General features: G+C 31.8%; 5 protein-coding genes and 1 long non-coding RNA gene across 15 annotated transcripts in view; 4 read left to right on the top strand and 2 right to left on the bottom strand.

The window, feature by feature from the left end:
• On the top strand, nt 1-5,336 carry LOC100645249 (WD repeat-containing and planar cell polarity effector protein fritz). Of its 6 annotated transcripts, none has more exons than XM_048407930.1 (16): nt 2-438; nt 626-755; nt 844-1,021; nt 1,101-1,294; nt 1,409-1,509; nt 1,644-1,758; nt 1,822-2,031; nt 2,121-2,284; nt 2,375-2,482; nt 2,556-2,764; nt 2,842-2,965; nt 3,032-3,201; nt 3,271-4,695; nt 4,936-4,967; nt 5,044-5,176; nt 5,237-5,336. In XM_048407930.1, the coding sequence occupies exons 1-16, from the start codon at nt 356-358 to the stop codon at nt 5,320-5,322; spliced, it is 3,462 nt and encodes a 1,153-aa protein (XP_048263887.1). In that variant the 5' UTR covers nt 2-355; the 3' UTR covers nt 5,323-5,336. The 6 variants fall into 6 exon arrangements, with proteins under 6 accessions (XP_048263888.1, XP_048263887.1, XP_048263885.1 ...); XM_048407927.1 differs by having other exon boundaries at nt 3-188; nt 278-438; nt 3,271-4,967; XM_048407931.1 differs by lacking the exon at nt 5,237-5,336 and having other exon boundaries at nt 1-438; nt 4,936-4,981.
• LOC100645493 (39S ribosomal protein L48, mitochondrial) lies at nt 5,014-6,666 on the bottom strand. 2 transcript variants are annotated; one of them, XM_012310953.3, is made up of 4 exons: nt 6,354-6,666; nt 6,218-6,269; nt 5,963-6,096; nt 5,014-5,881 (listed from the first exon to the last, which is right to left on the bottom strand). In XM_012310953.3, the coding sequence occupies exons 2-4, from the start codon at nt 6,218-6,220 to the stop codon at nt 5,590-5,592; spliced, it is 429 nt and encodes a 142-aa protein (XP_012166343.1). In that variant the 5' UTR covers nt 6,221-6,269; nt 6,354-6,666; the 3' UTR covers nt 5,014-5,589. The 2 variants fall into 2 exon arrangements, with proteins under 2 accessions (XP_012166343.1, XP_003397059.1); XM_003397011.4 differs by having other exon boundaries at nt 6,192-6,269; nt 6,354-6,627.
• Nucleotides 6,667-6,830: 164 nt separating this feature from the next.
• On the top strand, nt 6,831-9,807 carry LOC100645377 (conserved oligomeric Golgi complex subunit 8). Its single transcript, XM_048407932.1, has 10 exons — nt 6,831-7,129; nt 7,253-7,324; nt 7,395-7,519; nt 7,600-7,875; nt 7,940-8,153; nt 8,222-8,382; nt 8,450-8,725; nt 8,902-9,090; nt 9,175-9,330; nt 9,414-9,807. The coding sequence occupies exons 1-10, from the start codon at nt 7,075-7,077 to the stop codon at nt 9,729-9,731; spliced, it is 1,842 nt and encodes a 613-aa protein (XP_048263889.1). The 5' UTR covers nt 6,831-7,074; the 3' UTR covers nt 9,732-9,807.
• Nucleotides 9,808-10,600: 793 nt separating this feature from the next.
• LOC100645127 (ATP-dependent RNA helicase DDX24) lies at nt 10,601-14,029 on the top strand. Of its 3 annotated transcripts, none has more exons than XM_048407935.1 (10): nt 10,601-10,728; nt 10,900-11,105; nt 11,223-11,981; nt 12,066-12,211; nt 12,305-12,597; nt 12,669-12,891; nt 12,944-13,055; nt 13,207-13,324; nt 13,403-13,580; nt 13,664-14,029. In XM_048407935.1, exons 2-10 carry the CDS (start codon nt 10,920-10,922, stop codon nt 13,947-13,949), a joined length of 2,301 nt encoding a protein of 766 aa, XP_048263892.1. In that variant the 5' UTR covers nt 10,601-10,728; nt 10,900-10,919; the 3' UTR covers nt 13,950-14,029. The 3 variants fall into 3 exon arrangements, with proteins under 3 accessions (XP_048263892.1, XP_048263891.1, XP_012166340.3); XM_048407934.1 differs by having other exon boundaries at nt 10,614-10,761; nt 12,819-12,891; XM_012310950.3 differs by having other exon boundaries at nt 10,615-10,761.
• LOC100645006 overlaps nt 14,020-23,642 on the bottom strand; it is a 24,819-nt gene continuing 15,196 nt past the window's right edge. For both annotated transcript variants that reach the window (XM_003397007.4, XM_048407936.1), the window contains 4 exons: nt 18,605-18,748; nt 16,286-16,587; nt 15,734-15,990; nt 14,020-15,137 (listed from right to left, as the gene is read on the bottom strand). In XM_003397007.4, the coding sequence (XP_003397055.1) occupies nt 14,387-15,137; nt 15,734-15,990; nt 16,286-16,587; nt 18,605-18,748 (1,454 nt within the window). In that variant the 3' untranslated portion in view covers nt 14,020-14,386. The remainder of the gene's footprint in view (nt 15,138-15,733; nt 15,991-16,285; nt 16,588-18,604; nt 18,749-23,642) is intronic.
• On the top strand, nt 15,018-16,321 carry LOC125385529. The gene is made up of 3 exons (XR_007224913.1): nt 15,018-15,154; nt 15,861-16,034; nt 16,185-16,321. It is a non-coding gene; the product is annotated as an uncharacterized LOC125385529 (long non-coding RNA).

Raw genomic sequence — 23,642 nt, 5'->3', positions numbered from 1 at the left:
AACGGGCTCTAAAGTTCCCGACATAAAAGTGCATTAAGTCCATCCTATACATGGACTTATATTATAAGTCTATGATCCTATACTTGTGATACATATGATTTATGAATGACATTGCAATTGCAATCTAAGTGACATACCGGTAATACAGTATTCTATAACAAAATGGTGAAGAACAAGTTCCAATAATAGTAAATAAAATAGTGTGCCTTTTGTGTTTATCATATATATATGAATGAACTATATTTGATTCTAATGTAACACAACATAACCCTTTTAGACCCAACGTGACTTTGTTTATATACAGTTTGATATGAATATTCGATGCTTTTAGAGTAGTAGCGTTTTATGTTTTATAATGTTTACATTGTTGGGTGAAGTAAACTTATGGACTTTTGACGACAATATTAATATAAAGAGTACAGACTTTGGTGCATTTCGGTGAGACAAATTAATTCATTCGTATCATAAATTATACTAATAAAGAAACATGTTAATAAAACTGTGTACAAAATAGTAGTATTGCATTTGCATTCTAAAATATTGTAATAGTTTTACAAATAAATAATTTTTTTATACAATACTTTTTATTATTATAACAAGAACAAATTTTATATTACTATTATAGATATCATGATAAACGTATTGATCATTTACACGAAGAAGCAAAAAAATCTTATTGTCAGAAACGAGGTATGATATATGTACCAACAAATAAAAAAGGAAATAAATTAAAAGATTCTATCAAATACTTAGAGGTAAACTTCTAATCAAATACTAAGAACAAATATAATTAGTTTTGCGTTCTATATATTAAATAATATAAGAACAATTATATCCTTATAGGAACAATTGAAGGATAATACAATTGTACATTGTCAGTGGTATGATGACTGTGTTTTACAATTAATGTTAAACAATGCGTTATTAATACAAATACAAGTTAATATTGCCACTGGTGATGTATGTAAAATAACTTTTGATAAGTATCTCATAGGAAAACTGTTGGAACATATATCAGATGGTAATTGTATACTTTTATATGATTTACATTTATATGCTTATTCAAAGAGTTGTAGACATTTTATTATTTATATTTATAGTGATAATCACAAAAAATTATATTCTTTGCATCTATAATGATAACCAAGTTTCTGTTGTACATTTTACAAGATCGAAAAGACATGTCTTCGATAAAATTAATAAGCTTGAACCAAAATTATCTACGATTGATCTCTTTGGCCCTAATGGCCGCAGATTGGACAAAAAAGTACAAACCAATAAATGTGGAGATCTGGTAAATATATTTGTGAAAAATTTTATCGAATTAAGATCTTTTATCTTTATATTGTAACTAATAACTTCTCAGTTATCTTTTCTTGAATTTGTAATGAACTTTTAAAAATTGTAGATTTTAATTTGGTGGAAATCTACTATAAATGAAGTTTATCCTTGGAGTCCTGCTGTAAAAGAACATGATCGTGCTAACATACATCTTTATCGTTTAATAGGGTATTCAAAAAGAGATTCTTCCTTGTTTTTAATTTTATTTGTTTTAATTCTGTCCTTTTATCTCTATCCACTGTTTAATAAAAATATTAATTTCTTGCAAATTTAATTTATAGATAATGTATTTTTATTTTCAGAGTAAAATTAGAATTAATTTGTTATATACGTAGTGAATTTGATCCCTTATGTATAATGTTTGATGCATGTAATGATAATATTATTCATTCTGTAGAACAAAAAGTTTCAAGAAAGGTAATAGTATTGTATCATTTATATCCTATAATGTTACAATAGATACAATTGATTACTTTATAGGGTGAAGTAACTATAGAGTGGCGTACGTATGAAGTTTCTCAACAAGATAAACTTCAAAGAATAGCAGTGGTTTCTGTATCATTGCCTACACATACAAGTTGTGTAAAATTTTCACCAACTCAAGAATTATTGTTATTATGTTGTATAGATGGTTCTGTTATAATTTATGACCAGACTAGAGCTACTACTGCTAGTGTAAAAGCAGCTTTTGTAAGCTATGCATATATGTAAAGTCCAGTACTAAAACGATGATTTCTAAAATGCTCAAAATGATATATATATATGTATATATATTTAAGATACCTACATTGGCATCGTGGCATAGTGATGGAATAATATTTGTTGTTGGAAATGATAAAGGTCAATTTCAACATTTTGACATTGCTTTATCCTGTATTAAAAGTCAAACATTGACTGAAGAAGCAGCACAAGCTAATATACTTGATTTATCTTCATATTTCAGGTATTATTTTAACTTTACTTTCTTGCCAAGATATAATAGCACCATTTGCTACACATATAATACAATACAAAACATCTATTTACATTGTAGAATTCAACCAGCATTACTTCGCATGGAATGGAATAAAAAAACTGATTTAAATTGTTATATTAATTTACATAATCACGGAAATTCTTTATTATTGTTAATTTTTCAACGGTATAACGTTATATAAGTTCTTTTTATAATACAAGTAACAAGTAAAAATGGTATTAATATAATAAATTTATAGAGGACCTCTTGGTGTTCTTAAAATGTTGGAAGGAAATTCTTTTACTGGTGATGTATTAGTCAAGAGATATTTATCTTTATCACAAGTTGAACAAGCAACTTCTTTACTATTAGCTATGAATTGGGATACTCATTCTCGTGCATGTATGCATGCATTAAATCAGATAGTAAATTATTTGTTTAAACTACCATTGACAACAGAACGGGAAAGTAAGATATACTTCTGTAGTGTTAATTGATTTGTAATGGATAATATAACGTAAACATAATATAATTTGACTCTCTAGATCTTATACAAAATGCATTAGGCAGTTTTCATGTACCTATTAAACCAATAAGTCAAGCTATTGAAGAAGAATATGGAGACGAAATAAGAGATTTAACAAGACGTTTCTTCCATCATTTATTAAGGTATTACATATATTTACTTTTCAAAAACGTTTGTGTAACACATAAAACTAATTCTAGATATTGTAGGTATCATATGTTTGAAAAGGCTTTTAGGCTTGCTATAGATTTGAATGATCATGATCTTTTTATGGATATACACTTTTATGCAATAGTTGTAAATGATACAGCAATGGCAACTGCTGCAAAAGAAAATGCTGAACGCATATTAAGTAGATCAAATAGTTGCAGTAGTTCACGTAAGAATAAATGAAATATCCTACTATACATTTTAATTCAAGGAATATACTATAAAAGACAATTTTCAGATTCTACATGTTCTAGAGCATCCTGTTCACTGTGTTCTGATTCAATAAGTGATAAAGGAGAAGTATCTTATAGTGACGAAAGTGACAATTTTTCAAAGGAGAATCAAACTGACATAAAATCAAAATGTCACAATTATAAGAAAGAGACTAGCAACCAAATTCCACCCTTACCAGTTCTCCATCCACATACCCTTCATAAAAATTTATTATCTACTTCATTTACCGACATATCACCTAATGAAAAAACTGACTGTAATCTAGAAACAAAATCTTTCAGTATATCTAATAATACTCTTACCACAACCTCCTTCCATCATTCATCTCACCTTTCACTTCCAAATACATTTTTTACATCAACATCATTCAACAAACCACTATATAAAATTCATGCACATCCAACATCAGTATCTACAATGTCTTCTACCAGTAATTCACAATCTTTAAATAACATTTCTGATGATTTAATGACAACTTCATTTGGGAGTCTGTCTTTAAATGAAAGAAAAACAGGAATATCTAATCGAATTAATGAGAACTCTGTAGATACCACACTGAAGAAAGTCCTACGTGGTGAAATGCAGTTGCCTCTTGATAATATACCTAATGATACAATAACAACGAATCTAGTACAAGAAAATAGTTTTATGTCTACTCCTTTTAATAGTCTGACACATGAATCAGTTACATCAGATGTTTCTTCTAATCTATTAAAATCTTCATTAGATAACATAGATAATAATATTATGTCTACATCATTTAGTACACTTGGTACAGATATTTCAAATCCATATGATAAATCTTTTAATGATTTAGTAACTACTAAATCTGACTCAAATACTGTTTCATCTCCTTTAAAAAATATTAAGCCATCTGTTACAATCAGTAATTTTGTATCTAAAACACATTCTGATTCTGTTGTAACAAATAAATTAACATGCAATTTACATAACAATCATAGCAATCTTGCATCTACTTCATTTAATTTTCTTGACAATCAAGTAAAAGATTCATGTAATGGCAGTTCAAATAATTTTAATAATGATGATAATCCTAGTATTGTGAAATTACAGCAACCTTTCCTGGGAAAAAAGCAAGTAGATTTCAATATTCCACCACCACCTTCTTTAACAAATTCATTTACGAATTATTTTCAAAGTCTTCCAAAAAAAAATCTTCCTTTATCTAGAAGTACATCAGGATTAGCTGATATTGATGAATCGATTAAAAAATTTTCATCTATTAGAACAAGAAACGTCAACTCGTATTTATTACAAAGACAAAATTCTGCATCCAATATTTTACAAGATCAACCTAAATATACCAATATTAAGTCTAGGTGCAGATTTAATTATGACTTTGGTTACATTTCACTTCATGGAAGTTGTGATAACATTGATATGCATTCCTCTAATAATATGAGACTAGGTAATTCACAATTTTCTTCTACTTATGGCGCACAAAACAGATTTGATAGACATTCAAAATTAGTATCGCCACAAAACAGTACAAATACTAATATTAGTAAAGAATCTAAGATATCTTCCAACATTCCACCTCTACCTATCATATCACCATCTACTTCTAGTTCTACGTCCTGTTCTTCCTTTCCTACCTTCACAGATACAACATTAACAACAAATGAAAAACCAAAGGTTAAATTTTCAGATACTGTTACACATATTTTAGTACCTGGTACAGTAAGTATATAAACGTAAGTAAAGTATTAAAGATATCAAAAATATGTGATATTCACTTTTTTTATTATATTTCTAGGGTCAATCACATAAACAAAAACGTTCCACAATTACTCAAGTACATTTAACTGATCCTAAACGGGAGTTAGCAGAAAGTCTTCCATTGTGCCTCGGAAATGAAGATTATCTTAAAGATTTTCAACCACTACCAAGTAAGTGATATAGTTCAATAATTATAATAATGTTCAAATATATAATATTATATTTTATAGAAGAAACTATTAATGACAAAGAGAAGGAATCTTCAAGACAAGAAGAAGGTTCAAAAATAAAAGTTGTACACTTTGGACTATTATAAAAAGAAGATTTCAATTTAAATACGAAAATATATATATGTATATATATTTTCTATATTTACATATACATAAAACTTGAATAAGCACATGTATACTTTTATATTGTACATAATTTTTACACAATAAAAGTTATTTTCAAATTACGTAACTGAATTATTTATTTATTGCTATATGAATTATAAAACTTGCTTCAATATTTTTTCCAGTTACAACACAAAACTAATTTTTTATTCTTATATAAATTAATAATTTTTTAGTAATTATTACTCTTATTTTCCTTTATTTTGAATTAATTCATCTAATTCTTTCTTGATATCAATCAAATCCCTATTTGGTATAAGACGTTTCTTTTCCAATAATGGATCATATTTATCAACATGTAAAGAAACACCTTCGGGTAAAGTTGCTTCTAATATTCTAATAAGAATAGGAAGTTTTATAGATGACATATCTGATATTTGTATATCTCTCTCATAAATTTTTAAATCATATACAGCATCGACTATAGTACCTCCTTTCTTATATCTTTTTATCTTATATTCTCTATGTGGCATAGGAAAGCTATGAAAACAGAACACATCATTATGATATAGTATAATACCAAATAATTCTGTATACTAAAAAATATGGCTATAATATTACCTTTGATCAATAGTAAAATTAAATACTTTTGCTATTTTGTGAACAAAGCTTTGATAATTCTCAAGTACAGGATAATTGTATCCTCTAATTTGTATGTTTAAATCAGGGCAAATTGGTATCTCATATTCTTTTTGCTACAATAGTACAAATAAATTAAATATTAAACATAATCATAGTACAAATTTAATATAAAGTATAATTTAATAAATATAAACTATTCATAGAAAACCTTTAAATACGGCGGTTCATATATACCATATAATCTCACTGTCTCATTAAATAAAGGACGTCGACAGTATGTTGTAACCTGTATAATTTGATTAAATAATTATTTTCACAAATACGGTAGATTTATATAACCTCATTTTGAGTGAAAAAGAGATGTATTTACCTGTTTGAGAACATTTAATATCATTTTGTATTAAATGAAAGAATTATTGAAGGTTACTGTGTAATGTTTCAGTATAAATAATTTTAGCTATAACCACTTATTTTAACTAAATTGTATCATAGTTAATAACTAGATATCAGACATTACATGTATGAAATAACAGGTAATAATCACATGTCCACAATAATATGTCTATGGTACTATTACACTATTGTATGATATACATACTTACAAAAAATTATTTTATATTAAAATATCTTATAAAATCCATTAAAATTGTCGTTTATTATTGAAAAGCATAAAAAATAAACGGTAACATTGGTACATAATCATTAAATTTTATCGAAACTCTTTATAAAATTTCTATTTTAATATAGCTATTCAATTTATTTTAACTCTCTGTTTTTAAATATATTTTATTTACACATTCTTATTTCTTGATTAAATTATTTTTGTTACAATTTAGTTTTTCATACAGTTGAGACTAATACATTAAACAGTAGTCCAGTCAAGAATTAAATTCATTGGATCTTCCTTGTGGGACTTGTATACTATTCATTCAACCAACAGCCAATAATTGTACTGTTACAATCGAGGTATTCTGTCAAGATACGAAACGATATTCTAGACGTGTAACCTATAGATATATATACAATATGCAGTACGTAATAATAGTTTAAGTATTTCAGTCGTATGTACAAATGTATTATTTAAATAAACAATGGATATCGAAACTGAAAATGTAATAAATCTCGTATTTCCAAGTGGCATACCAGGTAACTTATCTTTATTTTTACAGTAGAAAAAAACCCACTTCTCAATATTTATATATCGCATTTAAACTACCTGTTTGAAATAAATCTTTATTTATAATTATACAATGTTATACGTTCTTACAGAATTATGGAAGGAAAATCCAGATTTTTATCAATACTTATCAAAACTTGGTGGTTACGATGTTGATCAGCTCAGTAAGGCAATTTTTCCTAATATGTAATTCTTTAATTTAAAACAGATTATAAAATATCTATTTTTTTTTAGATAAAGAGCCTGGTCATTTGAATGATGAGAAAACTTCAGTATTGCAAACTACACAAGAGTTGGTGTTTGCAAATTATAAGACATTTATTCAGACAGCAGAAAGTTCTAGAGAAATATTTAAACAAGTAATAATGTTCCAGACTTTAGTAATTTTTATAGTTTCATTAGTCTATCCATTAATAAAAATATATTATTTAATTTCAAGTTTAATGAGACTGAAAATCGACTTGATGGACTTGTACAAGAGATACCTAAATTTGTGGGAAAGTGCCAATCATTTTGTGATACATCAAAAGACATAAATACACATAGAAGAATAAACAGCTTAACACTAACAAGAAATGCAGAATTACTTGAAGTACTTGAAATGCCCCAGTTGATGGAATCTTGTTTAAGGAGTAATCAATATAATGAAGCATTAGAATTATCTCAATATGCACGTCAGTTAGGAACTAAACATGGAGATATTCCAATTATATCGGTATAATTTAACATACTTACAGAATGTAACAAAATATATTCCAAGTTGTTTATTAATAATTTAGTCCATAGTGACAGAAATTGAAAACAGTTGGTCTGGCATGGTGGGACAAGTTGTTGGTTCATTAAGAGGTGATTTACCACTCGCAAGATGTTTACAACTTGTTGGATTATTACGATCAATGGATGCTTTTACAGAACCTGAATTACGTATTAAATTTCTACAAGCACGTGATAGCTGGCTTCAAAGTCTTTTGAATGCTATTCCCAAAGAAGACCGTAGGTTGATTTCGTATAAAACATTATATCAAATAGACAATTTAATAATGTGTATTATTTCCATTTAGCTAATCTTCATATCACAAAAACTATAGAATTATCCAGAATACATTTATTCAATATAATAACACAATATAAAGCTATGTTTAATGATGACGAACTAATAACACCAGGAAGAGATCTAACTGTAAACGAGTGTGCTATATTTCATCATTGGGTTGAAGAAAAGGTATATTGGATATTTATGTATTTTTTGACAATATATCTTCAATACAGTATAATTAATTTTTTTCTAGATATCCCAATTTTTAATGACTTTAGAACAAGATTTACCTGGTGTGATATCAATAGATTCTATTTTGGGTCAATGTACATATTTTGGTTTATCATTTGGTAGAGTAGGTGCTGATTTTACAGGCCGAATGTCTGATATATTTGTACGTGTTATTGGGGAAAAATTTGAGTCTAGTATTCGCAAGACAACAAAAAAGTTTGAGAGTGATATGGAATCATTTACCTTAATTAATAAAATACAAAAGACTACTATTAAAGTCACTACTACAATTAAATCAGTAAGTAATTGTCTTTTTATTATACAGAGTATCACCGAATTGGTGGTACAAGCCAAAAGGAGGTAAATCTATATGAAAAAATAAGTCAGTGACACTCCATATTCTCTTCAATTAATGAAATGGATCTATGTGTCATATTTACACTTTATAATAGAAATGAAAACCATATTTTACAGGAGAATCCACCAGAGCAATTGGTTGAATTTTATCCGTTAGCTGAATATTGTAATGGACTTATATCAGCTTTTAATGAAATACGACTTTGTCCACCAGTAGCACTTTCTATTTTTTGTACAAAGATTTTACAAGAGTCCTTACATAATGTAGCAAAGTCAATATTACTTTTTTATAAACAAGAACAGCAGGTAAATTAATATTTTTAACTTGTATCTTACCAATTGTTTGAAATTAAATAAATATATATCTAATACAATTCATATTTTTTTCAGGCTTTTGCAGCTTCAGAAAGGGAGAACATGCTCAAATTTATAGAATGTTTGAGTGAACAATTAGTTCCTTATGTACAGTACTGTATTCATGTTATTTTTCCACCAAATCAAAGTGCAATTCACTTAGGCATTTCAGAAAATTTGTTACAAACAGAGGTAAGAAAATGTACAAAATTATTTTTAAATGAATCACATAGTAACACTATATATATATAACAAATAATCTGCATTTTTTATAGGGAATAACATACTTAAACAGAGACGTTATTTTGGAACCTTTGACTCCTTTATTACCAATTTCGAAAAATCTGCCAGTGTCTGATGTACAATCACTACTGTTACAAAGAACTTCCTCTGAAATATTGTCATTACCCGAAGCTGCAGAAATAGATAGAACTGTTTCACAATTGGAGAAATTGAAAATGTCACAGTCACATTTACTTTTAGAACAGAAAACTGTATCTACTGATTCACAAGAAAGAAATACACATTTGATTGAAGATAGTAACATTCTTACAAATAATTCAACTGGTAATGGTGAAAATCAAAATAGATAATTGTAAATTTTTATGTTTCATTGCATATTGTTGTATACAAAAATATTGTAAATAAAAAAATACTTTTTTAGATTAACTGTATGAATGTAAAAACAATTTCCTGTTGTGGTAAATATTATGCATTCTATGTAATTGAAATATTTATATTCAAATTATAACATTGCGAAAATAATATTTAACGAAGTATTTATAACATATAAATTTTTATTTATGTATTAAACATATATCTATATCATATATTATATAGAAAACTCGAAATTCCTTTAGAATTATTCTTTTTATTTATCGCGTATTTGTAAAAATTATGTCATAACAATCATCAGAAATTAAATTAATATAATATTATCTAATATATCTTGTTTAGTTGTTTTTATTTTTCTAATAGTAATTTTTCTAAAAGTAATTTTTCATATTCTTCATCTTTTTTTTCTTCTACATCCATTAAAAACGTAAGCAATTTACTTTTTTTTTTAAATATTCTTCAGACATTTCATTAATATAACTTTCGAAATTTTTGTAATAACATCGTAAATAAATTTGTAATCTTTTTATCTCCACTTTTTCCTGTAAATGTCTTTCTCGTAATGCTTTCAAACGCATTCTTAACATATGACAGTCTTGTTTTGTTTCGGTATATAGATATTGTATTCTTTCTGCAGATGTTTGTGTAGGCCTAAAAACAGGCCTTATTTACATGACTAATTATATCAAGTTATATATTGTTTTAAAATATTTAAATATTTTATTAATATTAAATACTGATTTCTTAGCTATGGTATAATGTGACGACTGACAGTCCAACCGCAGGAATGAGCAATGAGCGGACGGACCAGGACGGATGTAGTAGTTGGCTTAAGAAACAGGTGCTTACGTGCGCCGCGCCATCTTCTGAGTGCAGGATGCAAGCTCTATTACTCTGTCACCCTTTCTGTTGTCTACCGCCAGAAGTGGTCAGCCAGAACCAGTATCCAAAATAGAGAACGAGCATTATACACATGTATTTATATATCTATATACATGGTATCAGATAGTATGTACTGTATACATATATGTATATAGTATTGTTGTGTCTACTGAGCTGAACACTCGACTCTCCACGTGTTTTATGGTTATGTACATTTGAGAATAGTATTGCTACCATTCATTAATTATTATTTATTAATTATAGAAAGCGTTAGTGTCATAGCTATGCCAAAAAAGAGACACGATAATTCAAGTGGGTGGAAACCACTGGAATTGCAAGGTTCTGTATTTGCTGGTAATGTTGAAGGTTTGATTGGCATTGAGGAACTAACTGATTATAAATTAACAAAAGAAAATAACAAGACAAAGATTTTAATCCACAATGTGGAAACTAATAGCAAAGAAGTTAAGGTAAATTATAAATTATATTTTCCAATAATATTGCCATTTTAAATTGATATGATAATACTTATTATCATTAAAAGCGAAACTTTGGTACATTTCTGTATTTTATTATTTAATCTCTAGGTATCACCAAAGCATAAACGTTCCCATGTATGGGTAGAAAATGACATAGTTACTAATGAACCATTATTAAAAAAAGCTAAGAAGACAAAATCTTTAGAAAAGAAGTTAGAAGGAAGAAAGGCTAAAAAGATACCAAAATGTCTGTCTCCAAAAAATGGTTTAGATATTAGTCCTAATAATAATGATCAATTTTCTAATGAATGCAATAAGGATAAAAATGATGTATATGACATTGATGCCCAACAATGGTATATGTTAGGTGTACCTACTCCTGTAATAAAGGCATTAAAAGACCAACAATTTCACGAACCAACTCCTATTCAAGCATTAACTTTGCCACCAGCAATATTGGGACATAGAGATATACTAGGTGCAGCTGAAACAGGCAGTGGAAAAACATTGGCGTTTGGAATTCCAATTATAAATGGTATTTTGGAATTAAAAAATAAACAATCCCAACAGTCAGACATGGAATTTGGGGAAGAAATAACTGGAATTATTAAGAACAAAGGCTGGATTTGTTCTGAAAATAAAATGGTGGAAAATGATAATAGCTCATCTGAATCTGATTATGAAGAACATATTGAAGGTCTTAATAAAAATGGTATAGGTTGTGTACGTGTAATTAATAATGTAAAAATGAGCAAAACACAGAATTATACGAAGCCACTGTATGCATTAATATTGACACCAACTCGTGAGTTAGCTATTCAAATCAAGGATCACCTAACTAAAGCAATCAAATATACAGACATTAAAGTAACTGTTTTGATAAGTACTACTAATTAGTAAGTCTTGGGAATTGTTTAAGTACTCATTATATTAAGTACTGATATTATTTAGGTAGCTGTAGTATTAGGGGGAATGGCTGCAGTTAAACAAGAAAGAATATTAAGTAAAGGACCTGAGATTGTAATTGCAACACCTGGTAGATTATGGGAATTGATACAACAAGGTAATCCACATCTTAGTAAAGTGGATTCTATTAAGTAAGTTTTTTCCTCTTTATTAAATAGTTTCATAATTATCTGCAATGTTATGAAAATAATGTTACTTTACACATATTATGCAATATAAAATAGGTATTTGGCTATTGACGAAACAGATAGAATGTTAGAGAAGGGACATTTCCAAGAATTGCAGCAACTACTGGAAAAAATAAATATGAATGAAAAAAAAGTGGAAGAAAGACAAACATTTGTATTTTCTGCTACATTAACCATGGTGCATGATATTCCAGAGTATTTGGAAAAGAAAAAAAGGAAGCATACTAAAAGCAAGATACAAAAGCTTACACCTGCTCAAAAATTACAAAAGATTATGGAACTAGTAGGAATAAAGAACCCAAAAATTATTGATGTTACAAAAAAATCAGGTTGCAAACTTTTTTGTTATGTATTTGAAAGATAATGAATTTAGCATAATATAACTAAAATTATTCATCAGGTACTGCAACTAATTTGACAGAATGTAGAATAGCATGTACAATAGATCATAAAGATTACTATCTTTACTACTTCCTAAAAAGATATGCTGGTAGAACATTGGTATTCTGTAATAGTATTGGTTGTGTAAAACGCTTAGCTACTCTTTTAGGGATACTTGATTGTAAACCTTTACCATTACATGCAAGTATGCAGCAGAGACAGCGATTAAAAAATTTAGAAAGGTAAATTTTCTTTAACACACATACAACTTTGAGATACATAATAAGGAATCAGATTTCAGGCTGATGAAAACGGATTGTTAATAGCTACTGATGTAGCTGCAAGAGGTTTGGATATTCCAAATGTTGAGCATGTAATACATTATCAAGTTCCTAGAACAAGTGAGGTATGTGTCAATGGATATAAAGTAAATTAGCGTTAATTAAACGCAATGTTACGGCGTAATATAGATGAAATAATCGCTTGCATCACATTATAATATATCTGATTAAAATACAAGTTTTTCTCTTAATTTTGTACTTGTAATTATTATTTAGAGTTATGTACACAGAAGTGGAAGAACAGCAAGAGCACAAAAAGATGGTATAACAGTTCTTATGATGGAACCATCTGAAAAGGAATATTATAGCAAATTGTGTAAAACACTTGGTCGTAGTAAGTGAATAAACTAAACAATGATATACTGTTTGATAATTTGAACTTTTAATATGAATACAATCTTTTTATATCTAGCGGAAGATATACCTATGTTTCCTGTAGTAGATAGATTGCTAATTGCAACTAAAGAGAGAGTTGAGATTGCTCGTGAAATTGATAAGTTGGAATTAAAATGTCGTAGAGATAATTCAAAAAACGGTTGGTTACGTAAAGCAGTTGAAGAAATGGATTTGGTTTTAGAGGAGGACGAAGAGTAAGATATAACTTGGTTAAAAGCATCAATAATGATTGTTACTATATGTTTTATTCTATGTCAAAAACGATATTATTTCTTAGAAATTTAGCAGTGGAAATGGAAGAAAAGGCAAGCCTAAAGCATCAGTTAAAAAAAAAGAAGCATCAATTGGCATCGCTTATGTCGAAAACGCTATTTCCAAAAGGATTTTCTGGAAAGTATCCTGATGTTAATATTGAGCTTAAATTAAATGATGACAATCAGAAAGCCATTGATATAATGAAAAAGGCCATAGAAGAAATTCCAAAGAAGAAGAAAGAAAGAAATAAAAAGCCTCATATAAAAAGAAGTTCTTTTAAAACCAAGGTTCTAAGAAAAAAAAAGTAGAAATAAAGTATAATATGAATTATTTTATTAAAATAAAAGGGGATGAATTGTAAATAAAGATGTCATACACTTTTCTCATATATTTGTTTTATTTTGTACATCTTATCTTTCTTGCAGTAAAACAAATTTTAAGAAAAATTGATCAGGTATTTTTCTGCACATATTACATCGCTTCGATTAATTTCTTTTCTTCTTAGAAAAAAGATGAGCTTTTTATTCTTAAAATTTTATTCGTTTTCGTTACTAGTGTTAGTACGTATGGCAAACATATGTACCTGCAATTGTTACGATTTCTTGAATATTACATATTATTTCGTAGTGCTTTTTGTATAATATGATACAGTTTCAATTTCTAATGGTACGTTGATGAAAATAATCAACGGGTTCTCGATCATCAAACACAGCCGGTTAGCTTATAATAGTAAAATTCTTCATTTTCAGAATATCGTGTTGTAAATAACTTCGTCTTCCGTGCTGATAATCGAATCAATTTGATTGTTCGTTACCATAGAGTTTGCGTATCTACTGTCATCGCCAATCTTGTTTGGCAGAGCTGTGGACGAATCACGGCCTTTAACAATAATTTTGATCCTAGCCATCACATGACTTCCGGGACACTTCTCGACCTGCGCAGCCGCATTCTCACAAATTTCTGCATAAATGTCATCAGCTTTGGTCCTGGTTAACTTGGGAAGGGATGGCACTGGTGTAAGACTATCTCTAACACGAGAATAATTGGGCTGTAATTCAACATTTGCCGGCATTTCTAAAACACTGGTGGACGCTGATCTTTGTACAGGTTGCTTGGAAGAGTTCGAATGACTCGGATGGGAGGTAGTTTCTGGCTCCAAACTGGAGTAACGCTCTTGACACCTCATCGCAATTTCTGGTTTCACTGCAAACGTAAACGAAGCCGATTTTTTTGCAGGATTTCTGCTACGACCACCTTGAGCAAATTTTGAAATTCGATCTAGAAATCCATTCCGACAATTTTGTCTAGTTTGACTTTTCTCCCTAACGGTGCTCTTCTTCAACTGTTCCAGTCCGTCTTTCAAGCTTTGTAGAATTGGCTTCGTTTCCGGTTTCGGCTTGATTTTCTTCAAATGCATCTCTTTAAGATTTTCACCGACTGGATGCAGTTTCAGAGGTGCCACTCTTGGTTCCGTTGCACGATCTCCGACAGCCCGGCTAAAGTGGAAGAACAGGTTAAGCCACATAGAATATATATTTACAAATGTTTTGCATCCTTTGAATATCGCGGTAATACGGGACGTTGTACGGTATATTATTTTCTAACAGTGATTGCATATATTGTATTTTTACCTATCAGTACATGTACGTGCGCATACTGTACATGAAATCGATCTTTGCTTGATACATCGGTCTAGAAACAATCGATTTATAAAAAATTGATATTGCAATCTATGAATAAAATAAAATATGAAGTTAATTACATTACAATAAAAAAATTCATTAAGCAGGTGTACATTAATAATAGTCCATAATTAATATTCTGCTTGAGTCTTTGGTCAATCAATTAAATTTCAAACAACTAGGTTCAAACAACGGAAATAGTAACATCATAAGCCAAATTGTGCGAACATGACACATTTATATTCTGTGTTAACATGTATTTATTCTTTGAATAATTCAAATAATTTTATATCTGATTAGTTATAATGAGAATGCGCTTAATTTCTCGTGCATCTGATCAGTTTGAAAAAATAATATAGCATAAACATGTATAGTATAAATAATCGATGATCAATGTAAAATTAATTTACCTGCAGGCAGATAATAATCGTTGCATTTTCGGCGATGCCAAAAGTCTAGCTTCTGACGGATAACCTAGTCTAGCTCTTCTTACTCTTGGCGCTCCATTTCCGGTTACAACTAACTCAAGCATTTCAGGATTGTGAACTGGTCTTTCCGGTACAATGCATCCTAAAACAATTGGCCCTCGAGTCGAACTTTCCAGTTGCATTAAACCACCATATTCCCTTGGCAATGGTACAGGTAGTGGACCGGCTATCAAACGGACCTGAAAATGGCAAAACCTTTAAGTATGTAATTCAGTAAGAAATGGTAAGACGAATTTAATTTTAATATTATTATTAATTCATTGGTCTTTATATTAACATTAATGGTATTGTTTGTGTTATAGTACTTGCTGATTATTTATATACTTCAAGCATTATATTTTTAATAAGTTTACAAATTTTTGTAAATATTCAGATATACAAGATCTCATAGTAGATACGGGGGATAAAACATTATCAAAGGAAAGCAACGATGGAAAGAAACACGAATAGAAGAAAACAATGGAATAAACTTACCCTGAGAGGCAATGGTCTTCTCGCAAGGTGATGCACTTTGTATAATACTGCATCGCTTCCGGTATCGATACTTCCATTCTGACATATAGCATAAAATTCGCCTCTTGCGGATAAGGGAGCAAACACTTCTCGACCGTGTGGATCCAAACACTGAGCGTACTGATCCTTTTCGGAAGAGCTGCCGGAAATTCCGAAGGAAACCGTACTACATTTCCTTGTGTCTTGAAAAACAGCTATTAATCGTAGAATTTCCCCAGCTCTGATCGTGGTTTTTGTGTAATGAGCTCGTAAATTGCCATTTTCTGCAAATAAATAAAGAACTTTTAATTACAAAGTTTTTGATGCTTAAGAAATATTACAAGGACGAAATTGAGATACATGAAAAGTACAAAATCATTAATTTAATGCGAATAAAAGAAAATATGGAAATGTAAGTGCAAAATAAAACTATAAAAATAATAAAAGAAATAATTTTTACGATGATTAGTGATTCGATATGATTTTATATACATAAATCTTACAAACAATATTAATTTGTTCATTCTTTTTCTATTAATTATAATACGTGTCAACTTTTGAAATATAAAACAATCTCCTCTACAGTGCTCTTTTGATTGCACAAAATTTTTGTTGATAGAGATTATTAATAACAATATGTTTAATTAAATAATATATAACCATAGTAATGTGAGTCAATGTAATCTACGAGTAATAATGATTAATTTTAATGTATATAATATGTATATACATGTAAATATTATCATGAAAAGCAATAGTTCATAAAAATAAGCATATAGATAATACATATTTCTATATTATATGGTGAAACATAGCTTTATTTCATGCTAAAAGACATTGTATTTAATTATACATATGTACATCTTTTATTTATCAATGAATTTTATACACTTAACTAAATTAAAGTAGTGAACGAATATTTCTTTCTAATACATTCATCTTGTATATCCACCTCTTAAATGTATTTTCTTTTTTTTGTATGAAATATAGTGTGTTTACTGCTGAATTCGTCGATTCAAACGTGCTCGACTTGCCGCCGCGACATCCCCATCACTACGAAACGAAACGAAAGACGAAGTTGCCGCGCGGAGCGATATTCAGATGTCAACAATTGTAGTGTTAAGACGTATTAATTTATTTCGCGTGATTTATTATGTGTATTATTCCTATTTACATATTCTCCTATTTTGTCGTCTTCCTATGCTACTGCAGGTTTGTCTAATTAACACACGTTCATTTATTAATATTATTGATTATCATTACAATATGAAATAACCTCTTACGCCTTCTTTTTTCAGGCGCGAGCAAGACCATCATCCCTCTTTCCTAATCCAGTGGAGTTTCTTCAAAAACCACCAAAGTAAGTCCATTATCTCAATAAATAATTGAAACCGGTGATACACATGAAAGATTATTGAATTTGTCTTGAGAAGTACTATCAGAGGTACTATCGTGAAGAATATTTTTGACCTACCTATTAATTTTCGATGACAATATAATTTCTTGTCTAATAGAAAATATAATATAGTACCTCTTAGAATTAATGTCAACAATTTTAAGTGTATGACAAAGACAGAGACTTTAATGCTCATGCGGTACGCCTCTTATATCACTGCTTTGCGTATTTCCGCCGTTACATACACACACACACGCACACACACGCACACACACATATATATGTATTCTATTTACCGCATTTAACTTTCTGCTACCGTTTGGAACGTATAATTTGCGCATTCCCCATATTTCTCTTTTTACCAGATCAGGGTACGAACATTGATATTTATATGCATTTAGGTCAAGAACGTTGCCGCTTGTCATTACGATATTACATTCATGTGTGTCATTATTTCTCTTTTTTTTCTCCTTTCTCTGTGTTTTGCTTTCTTTGCCTTCTCTGCTACTTTTTTGTACGCTATTGATTCACTTTACTCTCTTCGTTCGCGTTTAACTTCTTTCTTTCTGTACTAAGATTATCTTCTATTTTCTTCTCCATTTACGCTACATTTTATATCCTGTTAGACTCTGAGTCTTTTGCTCTTTTGTTTTAAATATTTAATAGATCTTTTTACGTTTTCAACGTATTGTTATTTAACACTCTTATCGCTATTTTCTTCGTTTCTTCCTTTTCCATTTTCGTACTCTCGCTTCACACGCTTAATTAAATTTCCAAAGAACGCGACATTTCAAGTAGTTAATTTATACAATTAACGAGTTACCTCAAAGAATGATGCGTATATGTAATAGAAGAACGAATTTAGAGCTTAGCACGTATTTCATATTCACAATATTTTCACTTACCCATTTTCGAGTGGGTCAGAATATATGCCCTTAAAGGTGCAGCCAAAAGAAACGCTGGTACCCCTGCTCGTACTAAGGAATCGACTCTTCTGTAGACTCTTGCACTACCCGTTGTATTGTTGCCAGATATCACAGAAAACCATCCTGAAATTGAAGAGAATGGAAGTTCATTTTTGTACGTGTTTGTATAGCTGTGAAAATAACAAATCTTACATTCGTTGTCTTTCGACAAAACTGTCTTATACTTGATCATATTTGTTTGAAAAAAAGAACTGAAAATTGCAAAGAGAATCGCAAGGGGAATGTCGTCAGACCGTATACTTCCTATGATAATATTTCAGGGGAGAGGTTTGTGTAGAAGCATTAGGCGTGTAGGATAATACTTTCGACGATTGAATGCAAATTTCACTGCTCAATTGCTTCGAGAGTAATGATATTCAGACACGGGAACGACCATTGATGATTGTTCGTAATGTGCCAATGTAATTTATTAATAAGAGAACTGACATTTACGTTTCATTATTCTTGGATATTTTTTCCATACGCTTGCAGATTAATTCTTCTATGTCTTATAAAGATACCAAACTTTGATATTTTCTTTTGCATTTCACTTTAATATTCAGATCGCTTAAATCGTGGCTCTTCTATCGTCATTATAAAAAATGTTTCGAGGTTGAGTGGCAGAACTTTTTTTCCTTGGAAAAATTTGTTAAATATATCGTCTACCAGGCTGCATTATGAATAATGGATGATGCAGCGGGTAGCAATAATGTCAGTAATAAAATAGTAGACTAAATTAGTTTCTACAAAGTAGAGGAATCATCCTACTCTGCAACATATATTTTACATAAAATTATCGAGTCAAAGTAACTGCAAATTGTGAACGAATATTCAAATAATTATGGATAAAAACTAGGAGTATTGGTAAAAATGACACGAGAAAATTAGAAATTGTACACAACATTTATACAAAATCATAGGTACGTTTATTTTATTCATTCAATGGAACAAAGTATTTAGAGAGGGTTTATTTCTTTTAAAGTTGGGCGATTTTTTTCGATATCCGTTTTTTTCGTATAATAGTTAGATGAAACAGAAATGTGTGAAACGTAGAGAATCAGCATTTACTTACATGCGCGATAAAAGCTTTATCCAAGATTTATGAAGATTATGCTAATGAAATGAGGCAATCTGGCTCGGTGATGCAGTTTAAATTACGAGCGTATAATTTCAAGCACAAAGAGAATGTTGAAGTAAATATGGATGTAAATAATATTCGATCAGAGTTGATATAACTACGACTAGTGGATACATGGAAACGTAATAAACTAAAGAAATAATAATATTTTATTGATAATGGCAGAAATGTATATCCATAACGACACGTTAACTATCGATTTTATAAACAACGTTGAATGTACTATTTCCCCAGTTTTAATTACATTTCTTATTAGACAAATTTTTTTCGTTCTCTCTGCATCGTACAATTGCTCCAATTTTTACAATGAAAAGCATCGACAAAATAAGATAGTCACGCTCCATTTGAATATCCTTGCAAGTATACGTATAACGATGATTGTAAATAGAAGCAATGTAGTACGCTGATCGAACAAGCTTAATCCGCGGAGTTACACGAGTCGAACGTTTTCCATCTGCTTGTACGGGCAAGTATGTATTACATACCGGCGGGACACAAAGTGTCTGGCAAAAATTGAGTTTTCACGTTATGTTTGGCGGTGGTCGGTACGTTGTTGCCTGCTTGGGCTGATATATTCGCGCAGCTGATCCGGCCCATAAATCAGCCAGGGCATTTTCAGATATCGCCCTGGACGAACAGATTTACGTTCAGGTTTGGCGCGCGTAAAAACAGCCGGCCGTATTAGCAGTCGTTTCGTACGAGTACTCAATTACCCTGCCTCTTACAAAGTCGTGCGTGGACAGTATAAGTTACGGGACACTAAACAAAATATCTTGCAGCTCACCGTTTCGTGACGTTAACGGGCTTTGTTTCGCAGTATATTACGTGCAAGTAATTCGCGCGTTATATCGGTCGAACGAAAGGACGCCATCGCCATGGAGGCACTGAATTATATTACACCCTCATGCGCGCGAGCACGCTCTTCTTGGGTTCGCGATAGCGCGTGAACGTGTACCGGACGAGGATTTCTACTACCCTGTCTCTGTATACCGAACTGTGCACGGGTATAAAACGGCTCCGGTGTACTGTACGATGGGTAAGGAGAAACGTGAGAAGAAATATAACAAGACGCTTTTAAATTATAGTTAACCGCGTTGGTGAATACGGTGTGTGGCCTCGTATCATCCGCTAACCGATATGCGTTATGCATATAAAATTATCTCGCGTTGTTATTACAGCCGCTGCGAGTTACGCCGGCGATTCGGGTAATTATGATACAGTTTAACCGAACCTAAAATGTTGCCAGAGAGATCGCTGTCTTTTGATTTCTGCCGGCGTTCAACTTGGGGGAAAGGAATCGATGCGCGCGCGCGCTTCTGCTGGGCAATTAGCGAATGCCTCGCGTAATTTCCAATGGAACACGCCGGAAACCGTTCGGTTTTCTTCTAGCTATAATTGGTCGCATTCCTTGGTGCTGCACTTACGAGAGCCGCCGACCACGGAATGTGACAGATTATTGCGTTTTCTTTTCATTTATTCTTTGGGACAATACACTTTTTTCTACCTTTTTTTTCTATTACGAACTGACGTGCTAAAGTTTAACGCGTTCGAACAGTTCGAACGTTAGTTTTAAGTTAACCCTCGTTGCATTCGTATAGAAAGGCATTCTGAATAGAGAGAGGACATTCTTCAAAGTTCGTGAAAGTCAAATAAATTTTTAGTCTCTTTTGTGATCGACGTAATAGAATCCTTCGTTCTTAAAACAGACGTACAGATACGTATTTAACAAACGGTTACCCAGTTCGATGGGTATACGTTCTATTTAAGTGATTTCAATTGTGGAAGAGGTATTTAATATTGCGTATAATATTGGCTTTCGTAATGCGCTCGCAATTGACGTTTATAGCTTGTAAAATAAGACCGCGGAAACCAATAATTAGCAAGAATATGGCATACAATCAGACTTATGGATGTACATATTTATACATAGTGTTAATTATCTTTGTGGAAATACATAATATTTTATAGTATCTATAAAAGTATATACCCACAGATATATGCAACGATTTGAACAGGGGAGCGCAGTAACGGAACGCAAAACAATTTTATTCCTAAAGTAATAAACATTTTTCTCCGTTTACTCGATGCATCGTCCAAGTAACTTGGGTTTGCGTGTTTCTTCACCGCGTTTCTTCCTTGTTGGGCAGGATTGTTTTCCTGTGACTGTGACTCGATTGCGACCGTTCCTTCTCTTCAGGCCTTTTACCTGATGCTCAGCACCGTTCGTTTTGTTTCTCGTTTCGATTTGTCCCCTTGGCTGATCTAGGAATCGACCGCAACGATCCGACAAAGAAACGAAATATCGACTGCCCTTCCTGGTATTGCCGCGGTCCACGGCATTATCCGTGTTTTGCCTCGTTTTCTCCGTCTTGGCGCAAGATCGAAGTTGCCGTTATGTCATTCGTAACGGGCTTCCATGCTACGTCTTCGGGAACTGGTGGTCGCGCGACGTTAGCAACGTTCGAATCGGTGGGTGTGCGCAACTTACGTACGATTTACAAGCAAACGGCAATTTTACGCTTTCCGCGTTTCGTATTTTCCATTTCGTTTTGTGGATCGTAAGTAACACACCGTTCTAGTATTGTTGTTAATTTACGAACTTCTACGAGGAGTAACGTACTTCGCTTCGATGGAGGAATTACGCGGAACCGTGCGCCATTCGGCCTGTAAAATAAAATTACGACCCTCTAAATTCTAACGAGAGTTCCGTGTCGTCGTTCGTTCGGAATCACGTTGACACAAACCTTTGACTCGTTATGGGGTTACGTTGTAAATTAAATCGTTTTACTCCGTTTACTCCGTCTTACGTACGTTATATCAGCCACGGAATCAAAAATTCTCTGCCGATTTTTACCAAAATTGAAATATTTCCAATCCAAACGATATCGTTCGATATCAACGCCAGAGAGCGGAGATATCTTCCTTTGATTCAGGTCGTAATAATATCATCGAGTAGAAGGTATCCCAGCATCCCCTTATCCAAGCCCACTTAGAAACGTAGGTTACCTGTTGGAGTCCCCGGTGGAGGCGGGGAAAAAGTTGGCCTAGAGACTTGAAATAAATCGGGGATTCGCGTTCCGTCGTGTTCGCGGTCGGTGGTCTTCCGAAGAAGGACGAAAGGATGTAGCCATTTAGTAGGAAGGAAATACACGGCGGCGTGTTTCGGTTTGGCGGCAAAAAGCGTTCGAAAGTTGGACGACGATAGAATAGACGCGCGCCCCGCGGCGGTAATAGCAGCGATCCGCAGCAACGGGGACACGGTAGCCGAGTGGTCGGCTGATCGAAGGTCGGCTGGTTCTTTTGGTCGTCGCTAATTGATTTAAGAATGCCGCTACGATGCGAATGCACGCACGCTGCGCGTCGAATCCGGCCTTTAAGGACCGTGTGCTCGCGAGTGAGCGCACCAGCGCAGCGTAGCGCGCCGCTGCACTACCTTCGTCCGCTGATCGTTCGTCCTGGAATGCCACCACGGCTATCCCAGACGACCCTAGCCACGGGGAGATATGAATCTTTGGCCCATCTTCTTCTTCCTTCTTTCCTCCCTTGTAATTGCTGTGGAGTTTGTTTTTGATACGGCTACGCGAGCACGAAGAACGCATTTGGACAATGGGGTCCTTTTCGGAATCGGAGACACGCGCTGCGAGTCGAGACTATTTATCAAGGTAAATGAATTCAAGGATAAAGGTTTCTCTCGATATTGGCGATAGTTCGGGCGGAAGCGCGACTACTCGCCCTGCTGACTATTTATTTTCTTCCGTAGAGAAAATATTCTCTAGGTAAAATAGGTTGAAGGAAATTTCAACGGATAGAAATCGAGCGTGATCGTTCTCGAGTGTGCAC

The sequence above is a fragment of the Bombus terrestris genome, chromosome 8 (assembly GCF_910591885.1).
Source record: "Bombus terrestris chromosome 8, iyBomTerr1.2, whole genome shotgun sequence".
Lineage (NCBI taxonomy): Eukaryota > Metazoa > Arthropoda > Insecta > Hymenoptera > Apidae > Bombus > Bombus terrestris.
Note: the sequence above shows the minus strand (reverse complement) of the source record. Positions and strands in the feature narration are given on the sequence as shown.

What these genes read in the sequence shown, in the direction of transcription:
- LOC100645249 (XM_048407927.1), top strand. Translation starts at nt 356, where the DNA reads ATGTTTACATTGTTGGGTGAAGTAAACTTATGGACTTTTGACGACAAT. An exon ending in ACAGACTTTGGTGCATTTCG is followed by an intron (nt 439 to 625) that starts GTGAGACAAATT and finishes TTACTATTATAG; the next exon opens with ATATCATGATAAACGTATTG. An exon ending in CTAGTGTAAAAGCAGCTTTT is followed by an intron (nt 2,032 to 2,120) that starts GTAAGCTATGCA and finishes TATATATTTAAG; the next exon opens with ATACCTACATTGGCATCGTG.
- LOC100645493 (XM_003397011.4), bottom strand. Translation starts at nt 6,377, where the DNA reads ATGATATTAAATGTTCTCAAACAG. An exon ending in TATTAAATGTTCTCAAACAG is followed by an intron (nt 6,270 to 6,353) that starts GTAAATACATCT and finishes CAAATTATACAG; the next exon opens with GTTACAACATACTGTCGACG. An exon ending in ATGAACCGCCGTATTTAAAG is followed by an intron (nt 6,097 to 6,191) that starts GTTTTCTATGAA and finishes GTACTATTGTAG; the next exon opens with CAAAAAGAATATGAGATACC.
- LOC100645377 (XM_048407932.1), top strand. Translation starts at nt 7,075, where the DNA reads ATGGATATCGAAACTGAAAATGTAATAAATCTCGTATTTCCAAGTGGC. An exon ending in ATTTCCAAGTGGCATACCAG is followed by an intron (nt 7,130 to 7,252) that starts GTAACTTATCTT and finishes ACGTTCTTACAG; the next exon opens with AATTATGGAAGGAAAATCCA. An exon ending in GAGATATTCCAATTATATCG is followed by an intron (nt 7,876 to 7,939) that starts GTATAATTTAAC and finishes TTAATAATTTAG; the next exon opens with TCCATAGTGACAGAAATTGA.
- LOC100645127 (XM_012310950.3), top strand. An exon ending in CTAATAGCAAAGAAGTTAAG is followed by an intron (nt 11,106 to 11,222) that starts GTAAATTATAAA and finishes TTTAATCTCTAG; the next exon opens with GTATCACCAAAGCATAAACG. An exon ending in AAGTTCCTAGAACAAGTGAG is followed by an intron (nt 13,056 to 13,206) that starts GTATGTGTCAAT and finishes ATTATTATTTAG; the next exon opens with AGTTATGTACACAGAAGTGG.